Source organism: Silurus meridionalis, chromosome 17 (genome assembly GCF_014805685.1).
Source record: "Silurus meridionalis isolate SWU-2019-XX chromosome 17, ASM1480568v1, whole genome shotgun sequence".
NCBI lineage: Eukaryota > Metazoa > Chordata > Actinopteri > Siluriformes > Siluridae > Silurus > Silurus meridionalis.
This window is the reverse complement of record NC_060900.1, coordinates 11647209-11666086: the sequence shown is the minus strand read 5'-3', so window position 1 is coordinate 11666086 and position 18878 is coordinate 11647209. Positions and strand designations below refer to the sequence as shown.

At 37.0% G+C, this 18878-nt stretch overlaps 1 protein-coding gene across 2 annotated transcripts; it reads left to right on the top strand.

Annotated features, from left to right (window-relative positions):
- Positions 1-1936: 1936 nt before the first annotated feature.
- Positions 1937-12111, top strand: gle1 (GLE1 RNA export mediator). 2 transcript variants are annotated; one of them, XM_046871713.1, is made up of 16 exons: positions 1937-2128; positions 2402-2647; positions 2771-2917; positions 3349-3497; positions 3675-3735; positions 4206-4457; positions 5006-5231; positions 6534-6646; positions 6760-6829; positions 6939-7081; positions 7198-7388; positions 7483-7612; positions 7693-7797; positions 7878-7960; positions 8278-8341; positions 10886-12111. In XM_046871713.1, the coding sequence occupies exons 1-16, from the start codon at positions 2030-2032 to the stop codon at positions 10952-10954; spliced, it is 2148 nt and encodes a 715-aa protein (XP_046727669.1). In that variant the 5' UTR covers positions 1937-2029; the 3' UTR covers positions 10955-12111. The 2 variants fall into 2 exon arrangements, with proteins under 2 accessions (XP_046727669.1, XP_046727670.1); XM_046871714.1 differs by having other exon boundaries at positions 1999-2128; positions 2280-2647.
- The last annotated feature ends 6767 nt before the right edge of the window (positions 12112-18878 follow it).

Below are 18878 nucleotides of genomic sequence, written 5' to 3'. Positions count from 1 at the left end.
AGGAAAAGGGTAGCAAAAAAACGACAAAAAGTGTATGCAGCACTGTATGAGAGTAACACCAAGCTTGAGAAAGCTTTGCGAAAGGCACAGAAATACCGCCAGCGGTATATGAGACTGAGGAAAAAAAGGAGGCAGGCTGACTCTCCAAATACAAAATCCAAACGGCAAATGGTAAGGAATAATGGCAGGAAAAGTCCTTAAGAGGTATCGACTACTGAAAATGGCCCAAAGGGAATTTGGCTTTTCACCCAGAAGAATGAGAAGTAACGAAAAAAAGGACAACAGCATTTACTTACATACAGAAGAAACAAAAGAACAGCATTAGCCCAGCCACAGAAGAAAAAATAAAACAATTCTTAGAAAGAGATGAGAATAGCAGAGCATCAACTGGAAAGAAGGACACTGGGACCAAGAAAAAGACAAAAAGACAGAAAAGATTTCTGAATGAGCCTCTGGAAAAACTCTAAACATAAGAAGTTTAGAAAGGAGTATCCTGACATCAAAATTTCTAACAGTGAGTTCTGTAAGAGACGTCCGTTTTGAATTGTAAAGCCCACAGTTAAGGATAGAGACACTTGCCTCTGCAAGACACATGCCAATCTGCAGAGTATGGCAGACAAGCTGCTTTATCATAAAGTCATTAAAAGCAGCAAAATTGAAGATCTGATTGTATCCCTGTGCTGTTTGCCAAACTATACCAAGCAATGTATGTACAGGGAATGTACTGTTTGTGAAGCCAAAGAATTGGAAATCTTAACCTTTGACCCTGGGACCCAAAAATTTTGGTATGAGTGAAAGGGAAAAGCTGAGGAGAGACTGAAGAAAAAGAAAGATGGTAGTGAAGAAAAATTCACAGTCCATTTAACAGTTAAAGAGAAGGTTACAGGTACTTTGCATACTTTGCTTGAGGACTTTCACTTAGGACTAAAAGAAAAACTTGGCAAACATGTCTATAACATCAGACACCAATATGCTGCTCTTCGTGGTTTAAAAGAGAATCTGAGTGAAGATGAGGTTGTCCTCCATATTGACTTTGCAGAGAATTTTCTTTACAGTTACTCTTTACAGAAGATGAGTGTTTATTTAAGAGACCAATAAGAACATTTCAGAACATAACCTCATAATTATCTCACATTGTTGATTTTTTTATGCATCTTTTATTACTTGCATTTTCCCTGGCCATCAGTTGTGTCAGTTCTTTACAGTATGCACTGTAACCGTTCATCTGTGAGACAAATCAGTTTTATACATCAACAACACCTGTTTTAGTGTAGTGCTGAGTTTGTTTAATAACTGTTATGAGTTTAAGTATTTTTCTAATAAATATATCTACTGTTTCTCTACATTCATGTTACATTCATTGTCATTTCCACCACACCCTGTCATTTCCATCACCACACACATTTTTTTAAAATATTTAAAAAGTTCTCATTACACATTAAATATTTATCCACAATTTATGATATTGTGCTCTACTTAGTATAAATATTCAAGTTATTTATTTTCAAATAAACTCTTACCCAATCTAATATTATATTTCAGAGTGTGACAGGTGTACAGTTCAGCATTTGGTCCTTAGTTCAGTTAATTTATCTCATTAACAAATATATAATTAATGTACATTGTGGAAAAACTGGTAAAACTAGTTACAAAAATGATCTTAGACAATTCTTGAGTGGCATAAGTTATTCTATTTTTTAATAACAGCTGTATATTGAGATGTGGTGGAAATGACATTTGTTCATTGCAGGTCGGAAAAAATGTAAAATATTAACAGATATATATATATATATATATATATATATATATATATATATATATATATATATATATATATATATATATAGTGCAATAATTTTAACCCTGACTGCATAATGTTCACTATCATCCAGTACAGTGGGTGGCGGTATTGTACTTTGTTTGGGTATGATACACGTCGAAAACGTAGAAGAAGAAGAAGAAGAAGAAAGAAAGAAAGAAAGGTAAAAACAGTTTGCTGGTATTAACGCTGTTTTTTGCTTGCCTCAAAATGCCAGCTAAAAGTCTGAGATGGGAGACGTTGGAAGCGTTGAAAAATTCACCGAAAGCAAAAATCAAATACACGCCAGACTGGAATGAAATGGGGGAGGTATACGAAAACTTTTTTTTTTTTTTTTTTTTTAATATGCTTGCTTGCTAGATAGTTACGCCGCCAAATCTATGGATGTTTGTTAAATAAAATAAAAAGTCTTTAAAAGCTTATTTAAACTGTAACGTTTTATTTTATTCCCCGCGTAAAGGGAAAACATAACGAAAGCTTCCCTGCTTTACGAAGATGCGTTCTTTCTCCATTCTGCATTACCGTGGTGCTGCAGTCTTAATGTGGTTTTGTAGAGTGCTTACATCGTAGTTTGTTTTTCAGGACATTTTAGCAGGCTGTAAAGAGGTAAGTAGCCTGTCCCCATTCTCGGAGCAAGTTCTGAAAAGACTGAGCCCTCAGTCTGTGCTGAAAAGTGGTTTCTGTCTGGGTTCCATGATCTCTGATGCAAGCACATCTGAGGATGGCCTGAAGATAAACTCTGGCTTAGCTGCTGTTAAAATGTGTCATACATTAACTACCACAACGCCTACTTCACCACTGCTGCCTCCTGTTGAAAATGAGCTGAAGGTAATAGTTACTATGCTTTTTTCTGGTTCCATCTAAGAGCATTGCAGTCAGGTGTCGATATTGTCAGGAAAGTCATGAAATAATTATTCTGTTTGATGTCCCCTCCCTGCTATTACATTGTAGGCAACTGATGATAAGTTATTGAGTTTGAGCTCCACTTTGGACATGTGCAGCAGTTCACCACCACCCTTTTCTGTCCACTCACCTAAGGCCTCTCAGATGGCTGGCTGCATCCGCATCTGTGAGAAGAAACACTGGGCAAAAGCCAAGGTGCTACTATGAAGTTAAACTGTTAGGACTCGTAGGAAAAATATAAAAGTGTGTAGTAGACTTAACCACTCCTGAATAAATGAAGGGGGTTTGAAGAAGAGTAATATAAATAAATTATGAGGAATGTTCTTGCCCAGTTTTGTCCAAGACTTCTAAATAGAATTCTAAAACCTATTGGAGTTAAACATCTGTCACATTAAGTGCTGATTGTTACCAGAAGGTATGGCATTGTTCTCTTGGACAGTAATTATTTATTTTTATTTTTTTAAGTTGTACTGTTAAGGTACAACGGTTATGAAGTTTAACAATAACTGATTAACTACAGTAATAATATTAACTCAACTGGTCATATTCAGCAACTGCTGATGAGGTTTTATTATAAATGCTACATAATTTCCATTATTTAATATTACGTGTTTCTCCATTTATAGTCAGAGCTTAAACTAAGGCAGGAGATGCAGGAGTGTCTGGTGGCTGGTATGGCTAGTCGAGAGTCAGAGCAGCTTAAACGGTTTGAGGAGTTCATGGAGCTTAAGCAGAGGCAGGAGTATCAGAGCATGAGGGACATGATGGAAAAAGAGTATGTACTCTGCACAATCTGTTTTTTAAAATTCGTTATTTCTTTCGTATTTCTTTGTAACTAGGTTGTATAGTATACTTAGCTAATTGTTTTTTTATATAATTTGACAAATTACATTTTATTTAACATTGTTTAAGATAATAAGCTTTGTTTGTCAATGTTTTCCAACTTCGAAAGAACACAGGAAAGCCTTGGACGGCAGGAGAAATTAAAGGAAGAACATAGACATAGAAAGAAGGTAAATGTGCAAGATTTTTGGAAAATTTTCAATACACATGGTATTTTGACTACCAAATTTTCATTTGTTTAACATAACATAGTTTAACTAGTTTAACATAACATTTCAATTCAATTATCAAAATGACACAATTACAGTCAACAACAATTGTCAGTTGTAAATAGTCCTGACGATGGTTATTAGAGCCAGACTGATTAGGTCTGCAACTAACTTTTATTTTGATAATCAGTTAATCTGATTATTATTTTTATTATTGTTTTGTTTATTCATTTATTTTTTTATTATATGGATAAAGTTTTTTTTTTTATTAGATGTTTTGCTTATTATAACTATATAAAAACTTAATTCAAGGTATAAAAGTGCACAAAATTTAAGAGCTACATATTGAGTTTAACTATATTTAATTTAGACATTTAAAGCTTTTAGTGGTTGCTTATTCAGGAGTGTATAGTGGATTTCTCCTTTGTCAGATCCTAAACCTGCGTCTGCGGGAAGCAGAACAGCAGAGGCTGAGGCAGGCAGAGCTTGACCGACAGAGACTTCTGGAGGGCAGGGATAGGCTGAGAGCACTCAATGCCATTCAGGAGGAAGTGCTTAGTCTCAATCTCCTTTTGGAACCAATTTACACACAAACAAGCCCAACCTTGGATTACACATCTTATGTCACCCGTGGCAACCACCTTTGTTCCCAGGTTTCAGAGGTGGTACGCACAACAACTGAAGTGAGTTGTTATTTTTTTTAATAGTTTTTTTGTCCTTAATGATTACTTGATTACTTATTAAAGAAGGATTTACACATGAGGCATTTTTAAATCCTTGATCAGACATATTGATGGATGTTTGTTTTTATGATGTATGTTGCTTTGCGCTTATATGAAGGAAGAGAGTAGAACCCTGAATTATTACTACTTGACTGAGTTGTATTTGTAATTCCTTACAAAATCATATTTTGGATTATGTCTAATAAAAGTACAAACTTGTAGTACTCGCCAATCTTTTTATATAATGCTTACTTTTTATCTACTTAATAGAAAGAAGCATTAAACTGTAGAGATAGTGGTCCATTTAAAGCAAAATTCCAATAAAATGTTATGCCTAACTAACGAATATCAGTCTTTAATTGAAATGATAGTCAGATTTGCATTAACTCTTGATATGTACCTGCAACAGTCAAATTTACCTGCTTGAAACTTGATTATACTTGCTTGATTTACATAAGAATGTGTGCATATGTAGAGTATGTCTGAATTTAAATCTGTGCACTATGCAGGGACAGTTTCCAACTGTTGAGGACATGACTGTGGTAGAACGGGTTCTGCAGGAAATGAGAACACTGGTTAGAGCCATTCAGGAGGAGTTTGCCCAGGAACATGAGAAAAAGAAGAATGAGCAAGAGGAAGAAGAGTACAGGAAGAAACAGGCAGAGATGAACACCCAACAAGAAGAACAGAAGAAAAGCACAGCATTACCTTTTAAAGAGGGTGCCAAAAAACAAGGTAAAAGTGAACAACTAGAACCAGCTGAACATTTTTCCAAAAATTTCTAAACTAATATTATAACCATTGTAACCAAATATTCTCGACTGACTCTTGACTGATGGATTTTTGGTTTTATTTTTAAAATAAGTAACTTGTCTGGAACAGGCCACTGTCATTAGCGAATACTGTTGCTGTGACGATGCGGTCTGCAACATTGGTGATAAGAGATAACATCTACATGAATCCTAGCACCCAAGGTTTTTGCAGAGCATTGCCCAGAGCATCACATTTTTTAATAAAGAGAAAAACAGGAGGTTTTACACCTGACAAGTTACCAGAGCATGCATTTCACTTTATCCAAAACAAACAACTTAAGGGTGACACTGCACCTATAGTACAAGTGTTGAAAACATCACAAAACTATACAATATAAATTGTCAGTTTATTTGCCTGGTTGATGTTATTGAAAAATATGTATATACAGCCAAATATTAAATGTAAATTTAATAATGTAAATATTAATTAACCAGGAAGCAGCTCTTCAGTCTGGAGAATGATTTTGCTTCTACATACAAATGTATCTTTGCACACCAAACCTTGTTGGTCTGTGTTCATCAAGCAAACAACACGTGGCATCATTGATTGGACTCTAAGGGCTGCTCTACTCAAAAGCTTCCAATCAGTAGTACAGTGTTTAATGTAGTCTTCACTGGGCTAAACCTGTGGCTTGCAAGAGTAGACATTTATAACTATTACAGGTTTTTGTTTGTTTAACATTCAATTTTAATTTATTAAATTATTTTTTAAAACTCTACATGCAAAGCTAGTTACAGGCTGTTCAATGTTCAAAATACTACATTAAGCATTAAAAAAATGTTACAACTTTACATATTGAATTTTCAGAATCAATAGTAAACGTAATCATTTTGAAAAATCATATAAAAATTCATTTAATTACACACAAACATAAACAGTAGTTTATACATTTATTACATATTGTAGTAGAAATTGTTTCATTAAAGTGCTAAATGTAAATAAGTATACACTGTAAAAAGAAGAGAGAATGCTGCAGAGGAATCACTTGAACAAAATTTACTGATGGAAATATACTATACAACAAGAAAATATCAGCATATTATAAAAAAGCAAAATGAAAGGTTTTTAATGCTACTTCTACACAGCTTTTTTTCCATAATAAATGAAATAATTTTAAAAACTGCATTTTGTATTTACTCTGATTATGATCTCCATTATTTAACTTTAAAAACCAGGATTTATGCATTATTGGATTGAGAAATGTAATGTTTGTAATTACTTCAGGCCTGCAGTCTGTAGCTGATGATAGCACCTTGAAATGGTACAAAGAGCTGCAAAGTTTGGCCAGCCGTTGCGCACAGACCTTTGAAGATTTGAACAACACTAAGGATAAGCAGGTCAAAACATTTATTGTTCTAACAAATAGTGGGGTGGGGGTGGGGTGTGTGTGTGTGTGCGTGTGTGTGTGTGTGTGTGTGTTGTAAATATGTATTTAAACGTTTATTTACAGACAAAAAAATTGAGGATGGAGCTTCAAAAAGCTGCAACAATTCCTGTGAGCCAGATCTCCAGTATTTCAGGTGAGATTACATGATAATCATTATCTGAAACCCGTCAAATAAAGCTGTACCTGCATTTTGAATTGGTTTGTGATTTACTTTTCTTCTTTAATCACTGAATGACCTCTAGGTTCACAGCTAAAGGAGATTTTTGAAAAGATTGATAAACTGTTATTAGGGAAACTAGTTGTGTCTGGTGGAAAGACAGTTTCCACATCCCAGCATCCTCATGGACTAGAATTTGTAAGTTATAAATTGGCAGAAAAGTTTGTGGTAAGTGAAAAGTATTTGTAGTAGTTTTTTTAGTTCATTATAGCATTACACAATTAGATTTAATGAAATAAAAATGCTTATTGCAGATATTAATATTCTGACTAAATTGTTCATAGAAACAAGGAGAAGAAGAGGTGGCATCTCACCATGAAGCTGCATTTCCAATTGCAGTTGTGGCTTCAGGTGTGTGGGAGATTCACCCTAAAGTAGGAGAACTCATCTTAGCCCATCTTCACAAAAAGTGCCCTTATGCAGTTCCTCACTACCCCCCATTGAAGGATGGCAGCTCTATTGAAGAATATCAGCAGTAGGCTAAATCACAAATCATTTTTATTCTTTTTTTATTGTATTATTTGTCACTCATGAAATTTATTGATCTTGATATTGTTCATGCTTTGTAGGATTCTGGGATATCGTGTGGATGAATCGGGTGTGGAAAGTCACGACAGTTTCTTAAAAAGGATGTCTGGAATGATCCGACTTTATGCAGCAATAATACACCTAAGATGGCCTTACACTAACAAACAAGGGGTATTTTGTGTTCTAACATATGTATGTAATGTTTTTACATTTATTTTCTCTTATATGATCAATCATTTTTCGTTTTACAGGCAGACCCTCATGGACTCAATCATGGCTGGCGTTGGTTAGCTCAGATGCTTAACATGGAACCTCTTGCTGACATTACAGCAACTCTTCTGTTTGACTTTCTAGAGGTAAATATAATCTTTTTTGTTTACAACCCTTTGTAAAATAATTTATAAATAAACCCTACCTATTCCATCAACATATGCAGGTTTGTGGAAATGCACTAATGAAACAATACCAAGGACAGTTTTGGAAACTTCTGCTCCTCATCAAAGAGGAATACTTTCCCAGGTACATTTACAAGCATGAGCATTTAGTGAGTGCAGTATTCGCTTATGACATAAACAGACCTTTTGAGAATAAAGTATTCACTGTTAATTACTGTCCAACACTGTGTTTACTGTTAATTATAGATAACCATCTTTTTCTATTCAGAAATGTATTTCGTTTAAGTTACTCTGAAAGTGCACCAGTTAAAAGTGAATTAGTCTTTAATTAACTGAAATTTTACATTTGCTTACACATAATTTTGCTTCATTTTGATCATTAACTGTTATACATTTAATGACAGCCTCAAAAGATTATTTCACAGTCTGTTTTGGTTTCAGGATTGAAGCAGTAACCAACAGTGGTCAGATTGGCTCTATTACAAGACTTAATCAGTTTTTGGAGGTGAGCTGAAAGGTTTCAACACCCACGTATTTTCTCCAACCATAGAATTATCAAATGGTAATACTTATTAACATGTCAAAAGTACATAGATGCTGATCAACCACAACATTAAAACCAATGACAGGTGAAGTGAAATAAATGTATTTATCTTATGATTACCACTGTTAAAAGGTAAGATATATTTGCCAAATCTGCCAAATGCCGCAAATGTATTTGAGTGCAAGTGAACTGTGAGTTCAGTTGACAAAAAACTGACCAACTTCGACAAGAATCAAATTGTAAATGGTAGATGACCTTGTCAGAGTATTTCCAAAAGTATTTCCAGTTTTAATGGTAAGCAAGCAGTAAACCGGCCATGCTTGCCCAAGACTCACTATTACATGTGGGGAATGCGGTGGTGCATTAATGTAGGGTTAATTCATGGATTAAAAAATATTAAGCCTAAATAAACATTTTTAAAACACATTAAAAAATATATTGCACGTCTTTGTTTTCCAGTAGTGTTAGTGTTGTAAAGTGGTTACATATTGTTTAATTTCTTTTATAAATAGTTCACAATTTGGCATTGCGTTACATGAATGGTTAAATAATTTGTCATTTGTAAAAATTAGAACAAAAATATATTGTGTATTAACAAAATAAATACCAAAAAAAGACATTACACAGTTCAGTTTGTATTAAGGTTCCAAACATCCCAGACATGACACCTTTACATGGCTTTTGCTCCCCTCTTTGAGTGATTGGGTAGATTAGGAACGGTCAGTCAAGAAATAGCTGCTCTAACTGCAAAATTTGGAAACGAAAGCACAGAATGTGACTGAGTGAAGGTGAGGAACAGCATAAGCATACTATGTTGCAAAGAACATAATTTTATGCGTGATTATACAGTATCTCAAAAAAAGTTAGTACACCCATTTTAGCAACCATTTTAGTATATCTTCCCATGGTACAATACTATAGAATCTTGAATATATTTTATAGTAGTCAGTGTGTAGCTTTTACAACAGTATAGATTTACTGTCCTCTAAAAATAACTTATAATACAGCCATTATTGTGAAAATAGCTGCCAACAAAAGTGAGTACACCCTGTATGTTGTGTAACCATGCAGATCTGTACTGCTATATAAGCTGCACATTGACTACTTTAAGATATATCCATGTTTAATTTCTATAGTATTGCCCCTTGACAAGATATACTAAAATGGTTGCTGTAATGTGAGAGGTGTACTTAGGTGCGGTAACCACTTCTAGGTTACACAGTTTTTGAAGGATCTTGGTCAGTAGGTTGTTTCAGACTACTTTGAGAACTAACAATGTGTCTTCTGTGGATGTAGGCTTCATCATATAATTCAAGATAGACATGATGTTAAGATCAGGGCTCTGTGGGGGCCAAACCATCCCTTCCAGGGCTCCTAGTTGTTCTCTGTACTGACTATAGATCTTAATGATAATTGGCTGTAGGTTTGGGGTCTGTTTCCTGTTGCAGAATAAATTTGGGCCCAATAAGACACCTCCCTGATTGCTATGATTGAGTGCATGTATACTGCCTGTATTCCTCATAATTGAGGACAACATTATTCCTGACCAAATTTCCAACTCTGTTTGCAGAAATGCATGCCCAAATTTTCAAGGACCTCCCACCATGCTTCACTGTTGACTGCAGACACTCATTAATACTGCTGTCATTTTTCTGCACCCAGTTCCTATGTTTTTGTGTGTAGTTAAGTTGCTTAGCCTTGTTTCCACATTGGTGGTATAGCTCTTTGGCATTAATTCTTCCATGATCACTTCTGGTCTGGATACTCCAGACACTAGATTGGTGTACCTGGGTACCACTGATTTCTGCCAGTTTTTTTATTGATGGCACTGCTGGATACCTTTCGAAGTCAACGAAAATGAACCATAATGTGTTTTTCATCTGCTGCATTAAGTTTCCTTAGCTGACCACTGCATCTACTCTCCTCAACGTCACCTCTTTCTTTGAGCTTCTTCAAAATAAATTTAAACTCCAGTCTGCTATGAAATCTTTACCTGGGAGAGATCATTAGAACTTGCTTAGTATAATTACACCTCACTCTGGTCCTACAAAATACCTGACTTTGTGTAAGAACTGGACAATGAAGCAGTGACCAAGAAGGCAGGTGTGATCAATCATGTTCTCTTTTACATCATATGAATGGCTCAGTTCATGTATGTCACTTATGTGGGGAAGAGATGGCACCAGGTATTATTAAGGTTACATCCTTTTTCTTTTTTTATAATAGTTTTGTATGATTGTTTGACTTGCTGGCTCCTACTCATTAGATGACTCTTATTATTAGTGTCATTCTTTTGTGATAATTTAATTTATTTATTTCTAATCCAGTCACTAATGACTTATTCCATTTCAGTGTAGCAAGTAAATCTTATGTGGTATCAATGTAATCCCTTCTGGACTTGTTTATTATAACTGTGAACTCTATTACTATTACAGTTCTCTTTCTGGTATGCCATACATTTGTCCATCAATATAACCAGTGCTTATTGTTTGCCTTCTTACCTAGAATTCCTTAAGAAACAAGCAGATTGAGCCACCGAAAGGACAACTGAACTCAGCCTTCTGGAGAGCCTGAGGATTTTGATTGTTCATCTGTTAACGAGTCATAGTTTGTATTATGACCCCACAAATCCATGGCTGCTGATGATCTTCTGTTTATGCATGGTACAAAATATAATTAGTTTGTTATACATATGCTAAAATGTACCCGTTTAATATAATAGGTAAACATGTCCCCATGCTCATTCATTAAATTACCTAATTAATCATTCAAGTTGCAGCAGTACAATGCGTAAATATCATGTAGATTAAAGTCATGAGTCCACATCAAACATTTAGGAATGTGATGTTAGTGACGTTGGCTGTTTTGTTATGACATAAGTATACTAAACTGGAAAATTTTAAATAACTTTCCAGTTTTTCTGTTCACTAAAGTTGTACAGAGCTGTATCTGTAGACCATCTGTCAGCTCAAAGTAGTCTGAATATTTTCTAATTTTCTCATTAACAAGGTATTTCAGCCTTGAACTGCATTTTACTGTTTTTTTCCTTGACCTTTCTGTGTAAACTCTAGAATCAGTCGTGTGAGGAGATATTAGGGGATCACCATTTTCTGGAATAGGCTAAACGGATTAGCTGGCATCAACATGTCATAAAGATCACGTTTTCCATATTCTGATTTTGAACATTCATTTATGCATTGTGCTGCTGCTGCTACATTTTAGCTAATTGTGTGTCTGTGCAGAGGTATTGTTTCTGTTAAAGTGATCAGTGAGGTTTTTTTTGTTGTTTTAAATAGCCTGTGATGTATTTTCCTTGTAAAAATGTGTGTATTAATGTCATAGGATAACTTATGGAATGTTTGATTTGTTACACCATGTTTTATAATTATTAGAAAGGTACTGCAGATAGTAGAAAACAGACTAACCATACTAAAATAAGTACATTCTAAAAAACTACTAATGCATGGAAATCATTGTGATTCAGACATGGTTTTAATGAGCAGTTACTTGAAACCAAAAAGGGTAATAAATATACACATGCTGTGTCAGATCATGTGTTTGTATTTCTGGTAGGGTCCATTCCCAGTTTCCAGTTGACCTTCAGTGATGATTATAAAGTGGTTTTGAAGAAATTTTTACCTTTTTCACATAATTTGTTTGACAAATAGACATAGTATGTGCATACAAAGTGCATACAAAATTGTCTATTAAATAAATTCAATTCACACAGATTGAAGTATTTTAAGTCTTTGATTCTTTTAATTGTGATGATTTTGGCTCACATTAAACAAAAACCCACCAATTCACTCAAAAAAAAATTTTTTATATGCTGACATGCTAATCAACTCAAAACACCTGCAAAGGTTTCCTGAGCCTTCAAAATTGTTTCTCAGTTTGGTTCACTAGCCTACGCAATCATGGGAAAGACTGCTGATCTGACTGTTGTCCTGTTGTCATTGACACCCTTCACAAAGTGGGTAAGCCACAAACATTATTTGCCAATGAAGCATGATTTCATATACAGCAAACGTATCTCTTCCTTATTTAACTGGTCAGATTTACCTACTGTGTTACATGTAAGTCCAATACATGTTCTCTATAAAAAAAAAATCAGACTGATTATGGCCACTTTTATACTAAAAAGCACACATGCAACTTGTTAGGGAATTATTGGGTGTATATATGAATATTGCAGACAGCATACTATTGTCATGTAAAACACAAGACTAAGTATGCATAAAACAAAGTTCTTATACTGAAGCACATGTTAGTCTTATTAAAGTCATATAGGATTTATGTAAATTTTGTCATTTGTTAATATGGATTTCATATCGTTTTAATAGGAGAATTGTGTGCCTGCTCTTCAAATTTTGTTTCCTCCTAATTCCTTGTAATACAGCAATATTACTATAAATCTACATATAATTCTCATACATGATTATAGTCAATATTAAGATTTCTCTGCATATACTAATCACCTCCCTGAGTTTTAGAACTTTCCTCTGAATTCAGTAAGTTTGGCATTGATGGCTGCACCAATGCTGGATGGCACCACATGGGGTGACTTTTGCAAAGTTGCTCCTGTGAGACAAATGAATACAGTGGGGCAAAAAAGTATTTAGTCAGCCACCAATTGTTCAAGTTCTCCCATTTAAAAAGATGACAGAGGCCTGTAATTTGTTTCAGAATGCAGCAGCAAGGGTCCTCACTAGATCTACAAAATATGACCAAATCACACCTGTTTTAAAATTAGACTACTGTAATGCTGTAATGAGTCTACACTGGCTCCCAATTAAATCTTGCATTGATTATAAAATACTACCACTGACGTATAAAGCACTTCACGGTCTTGCACCGCAGTATCTGAGTGAACTTCTGTATGATCCTCCACGCCTACTTAGATCAAAAGGTGCAGGCTATTTGTTGGTACCTCAAATAATTAAGACTACAGCAGGGGGCAGATCTTTCTCTTATAAAGCCCCACAATTATGGAACAACCTTCCAATCAGTGTTCGGGACACAGACACAGTCTCAGTGTTCAAGTCGAGGTTGAAAACATTATTTAGTCAAGCTTTTTATCAGTAGATTTTTTCTTAGGCAAAGGCGCAGATCTGGGGGGATCATTAGTATAGAGTGTTTGGTGAACTGGGATATATGTATTTTGTTGTCCCCTCACTTTCACATGTTCACTCGCGTTTGTTAACGGTGGTGTGGTGGGTCATCTCTTATCACAGAGATCCCTCATGTCGGTGTCACCTTCTGGTTCTCCCTTTTAGCTATGCTGCCATAGTGAGTCTTGCCGAAATCCAAACAGTGACATTAACTTTCATGCAACAATAAAGACACATAATAATCCATAACCTTTTCTTCCTGTCACCCGTTCTTACTTCGGAATGTCATGGAACCACCCAAGGCGTTGATAAGAAATCGTCCCAAGCTGCACAGAGTGGCCTTCAATCAAAGAGAACACTATCCAGAGGCTGGCCTGGACAAAGTGGAAAGAGCCACGGAGAGAAAAGGGGCAGGAACAGTGGTCTCTCTCTCTCGGTCAAGTTAAACATGCTCCTGAGGTTCCAGTGACCACTGTTCCTGCCCCTTTTCCCTCCGTGGCTCTTTCCACTTGGGTGGTTTCATGACATTCCGAAGTAAGAACAGGAGCTTTGAGGATGGATTGGACTGTAGTTAATGCCAACAGACTGCTACATTGACTCAGGATTACATTTCGCTTCTGATCACCATCACTGTACCCTGCAACATCGTATATCTGCTATAAATAAACATTCAGTGCAACCCAGATGAGGATGGGTTCCCTCTTGAGTCTGGTTCCTCTCAAGGTTTCTTCCTTATGCTATTTGGGGAGTTTTTCCTTGCCACAGTCACTACCGGCTTGCTCAGCAGGGACAAACTTACTCATAAAGAACATACTCACTTTTAATCACCACATTATCTGTGTAAAGCTGCTGTGAGACAAGGTTCTTTGTTAAAAGCGCTATACAAATAAAAATGAATTGAATTGAATTAAACATGACTGAGAACAGAGACATTCCTGATAACCTGATCATCATCCTCATCATCATCATCTTTTCTCTTCTTGTGTTCTGTATGTGGATGTTCAGCCTGGACACATTCATTAGGTAACAACATTTTTAAATTGTTTTGGTACCTCGACATACGAGTTTAATTCGTTCCGTAACCTTGCTCGTATGTCAAATTGCTCGTATTTCAAAGCAAATAGCCCCATTGAAATTAATTAAAATGCAATTAATCCGTTCCAGCCCCCAAAATGCCACCCCAGTTTTTTTGTTACGTGTTTTTAAATGAAAAAAAATTATTTATAAATGACAAATATTCTATAAAAACATAATAAAAGAGAATGTAAAGATATAATAAGGTTTAATTCAGTGTATTTTTCTTGGAGATGAGACCACTTGAGCTAACGAAAACACCAGTGTGTGTGTGTGTGTGTGTGTGTGAGAGAGTGTGCGGAGGGGGGAGGCAGGGGGGGTTGGTAGAGGCGATAAGCGGAGGTGGGCGGAAACTCGTTTTTTTTACTAATCACTCCTGCACACTACGTATCCCTAAACTTTAAAATGTTAACTTTTTCTTCTTTGCTTATCTTAATTTTCGTCACAATCTTCGCTTTCTGGCTTCGATTCCCCATCTAGCAGCGGCGTCTCGAGCTCGTATCTCAAGTTTTTGTTCACGTATCAAAGCAAAAAATTGAACGAGTGACCGCTCGTATCTCAAACAACTCGTATGTTAGGGCACTCGTATGTCGAGTACCACTGTGTGTGTGTGTGTGTGTGTGTGTGTGTGTGTGTATATATATATATATATATATATATATATATATATATATATATATATATATATATATATATACACACACACACACACACACACACACACACACACACACACACACACATATATATATATATATATATATATATATATATATATATATATATATATATACAGTACAGAACCCAGCCATTATGGATGCACAAGCCAGTGCACTCGTAGTGCCGGTCCCAAGCCGGGTAAATGGGGAGGTTGCGTTAGGAAGGGCATCCAGCGTAAAACGTGCCAAATCAAATATCACGGATCACAAATGAGAATTTCATACCGGATCAGTGGAGGCCGGGTTAACAACGACCGCCACAGGTATCGTTAGCCGACAGGGTACCGGTGGAAATTGGGCTACTGTTGGCGAAGGAGGAGAAGGAGAGGAGGAAGACATCTACAGAGACGGCAGGAAAGGAGCAGTATAGGAAAGTGGAGGTTCGGGTTGGTACTTTAAATGTTGGTACTATGACGGTAAAGGGAGAGATAGCTGATATGATGGAGAGGAGAAAGGTAGATATGCTGTGTGTTCAGGAGACCAAGTGGAAAGGGCCAGGAACATTGGAGGTGGGTTTAAACTGTTTTATCATGGTGTGGATGGAAGAGAAATGGTGTAGGGGTGATTCTGAAGGAAGAGTACAGTAAGAGTGTAGTGGAGGTGAAGAGAGTTTCTGATAGGGTGATGATCGTGAAGGTGGAAGTTGAAGGGATGATGATAAATGTCATCAGTGCCTATGCTCCACAAGTTGGCTGTGAGATGGAGGAGAAGGAAAGATTCTGGAGTGAATTAGATGAAGTGGTAGATGGTGTACCTAGGAAAGAACGATTGGTGATTGGGGCAGACTTTAATGGGCATGTAGGTGAAGGAACAGAGGTGATGAGGAGGTGATGGGTAGGTATGGTTTTAAGGAGAGGAATGTGGAAGGGCAGATGGTGGTAGATTTTGCTAAAAGGATGGAAATGGCAGTGGTGAACACTTATTTTAAGAAGAAGGAGGATCATAGGGTGACGATAAGAGTGGAGGAAGGTGCACACAGGTGGACTATGTGCTATGCAGGAGATGCAACCTGAAGGAGATTGGAGACTGTAAGGTGTTGGCAGGGGACAGTGTAGCTAGACAGCATCGGATGGTGGTCTGTAGGATGGTTGTGGAGGCGAAGAAGAAGAGAAGAAGAGTGAGGACTGAAAGAAGAATAAGATGGTGGAAACTGAAGGAGGAAGAGTGTAGTGAGGTTCAGGGAAGAGGTCAGACAGAGGCTCGGTGGTGTTGAAGAGGTGTTGGATGATTGGGCAACTACTGCAGGAGTGATGAGGAGGCAGCTAGAAAAGTACTTGGTGTGACATCTGGAAATAGAAAGCAAGACAAGGAGACATGGTGGTGGAATGAGGAAGTGCAGAAGAGCATAAGGAGAAAGAGGTTGGCAAAACAGAAGTGGGATAGACAGAGTGATGAGAAAAGTAGGCAGGAGTACAAGGAGATGCGGCAGCAGGTAAAGAGGATGTGGCGAAAGCCAAGGAAAAGGCATATGAGGAGCTGTATGAGAGGTTGGACACTAAGGAAGGAGAAAAGGATTTATACCGATTGGCCAGGCAGAGGGACCGAGCTGGAAGGATGTACTGCAAGTTAGAGCAGTAAAGGATGGAGAGGAAATGTGTTGACTAGTGAGGAGAGTGTGTTGAGAAGGTGGAGGGAGTATTTTGAGCAGCTGAATGAGATGAATGAGAGATGAATGAGATGAATGAGGAAAATCAGAGAGAGAGAAGGTTGGATGATGTGGAGTTGGTGAAGCAGGATGTAGATAGGATTAGTAAGGAGGAAGTGAGAGCAGCGATTAAAAGGATGAAGAGTGGAAAGTCGGTTGGACCAGATGACATACCGGTAGAAGCGTGGAGATGTTTAGGAGAGATGGCAGTGGAGTTTTTAACCAGATTGTTTAACAGGATTTTGGAAGGTGAGAAGATGCCTGAGGAATGGAGAAGAAGTGTGCTGGTACCGATCTTTAAGCATAAGGGAGATGTGCAGACCTGCAGTAACTACAGGGGAATTAAGTTGATCAGTCACACCATGAAGTTATGGGAAAGAGTAGTGGAAGCCAGGCTGAGAGAAGAGGTGACCATCTGTGAGCAACAGTATGGTTTCATGCTGAGGAAGAGCACCACAGATGCCTTATTTGCTTTGAGGATGTTGATGGAGAAGTATAGAGAAGGACAGAAGGAATTGCATTGTGTATTTGTGGATTTAGAGAAAGCGTATGACAGAGTGCCAAGAGAGGAGTTGTGTATGAGAAAGTCAGGTGTGTCAGAGAAGTATGTGAGGGTGGTGCAGGACATGTACGAGGACAGTGTGACAGCAGTGAAGTGTGCAGTAGGTACGACAGACTGGTTCAGGGTGAAGGTTGACTGCATCAAGGATCGGCCCTAAGCCCTTTCCTGTTTGCAGTGGTGATGGACAGGTTGACGGATGAGGTCAGACAGGAGTCTTCCTGGACTCTGATGTTTGCGGATGATATTGCGATTTGTGGTGAGAGTAGGGAGCAGGTTGAGAAGAGCCTGGAGAGCTGGAGATATGCGCTGGAGAGAAGGGGAATGAAAGTCAGTAGGAGTAAGACAGAGTACATGTGTGTGAATGAGAGGAGGGCAGTGGAGTGGTGCGGTTGCAGGGAGAAGAGCTGGAGAAGGTGGAGGAGTTCAGGTACCTGGGGTCAACAGTGCAAAGTAATGGAGAGTGTGTTAGAGAAGTAAAGAAAAGAGTGCAGGCAGGGTGGAGTGGGTGGAGAAGAGTGACAGGAGTGATTTGTGATAGTAGGGTATCTGCAAGAATGAAAGGGAAAGTTTATAGGACTGTGGTGAGACCTGCGATGTTGTATGGATTAGAGACAGTGGCATTGAGTAAAAGGCAGGAGGCAGAGCTGGAGGTAGCAGAGCTGAAGATGTTAAGATTTTCGTTGGGAGTGACGAGGATGGACAAGATTAGAAAGAAGAAGAAGATATATATACAGTACAGACCAAAAGTTTGGACACACCTTCTCATTGAAAGAGTTCTCTTTATTTTCATGACTATGAAAATTGTAGATTCACTCTGGAGGCATCAAAACTATGAATTAACACATGTGGAATTATATACATAACAAAAAAGTGTGAAACAACTGAAAATATGTCATATTGTAGGTTCTTCAAAGTAGCCACCTTTTGCTTAGATTACTGCTTTGCACACTCTTGGCATTCTCTTGATGCCTACTTTGAAGAACCTACAATATGACATATTTTCAGTTAAATTTTTTGTTATGTATATAATTCCACAAGTGTTAATTCATAGTTTTGATGCCTTCAGTGTGACTCTACAATTTTCATATTCATGAAAATAAAGAAAATTCTTCGAATGAGAAGGTGTGTCCAAACTTTTGGTCTGTACTGTATATATAATATATATAAACTTTTAGTCTGTACTGTATATATAATATACAGCACAACATTTATCCAGGACGTCCTTTCTTAACTTATATATAAAACAAATAATAAACAGGTAGAAGTAATAACTACTTTTTACTTAAGTACATGTCAGAGCCAAAACTTCTTTACTTTCACTTGAGTAAAAAAGTATAATCAGTACTTCAACTTTTACCTGAGTATTTTAAAACATGAGTATCTGTCC

What these genes read in the sequence shown, in the direction of transcription:
- gle1 (XM_046871713.1), top strand. Translation starts at nt 2,030, where the DNA reads ATGCCAGCTAAAAGTCTGAGATGGGAGACGTTGGAAGCGTTGAAAAAT. An exon ending in CTTACACTAACAAACAAGGG is followed by an intron (nt 7,613 to 7,692) that starts GTATTTTGTGTT and finishes TTCGTTTTACAG; the next exon opens with GCAGACCCTCATGGACTCAA. An exon ending in AAAGAGGAATACTTTCCCAG is followed by an intron (nt 7,961 to 8,277) that starts GTACATTTACAA and finishes TTTTGGTTTCAG; the next exon opens with GATTGAAGCAGTAACCAACA.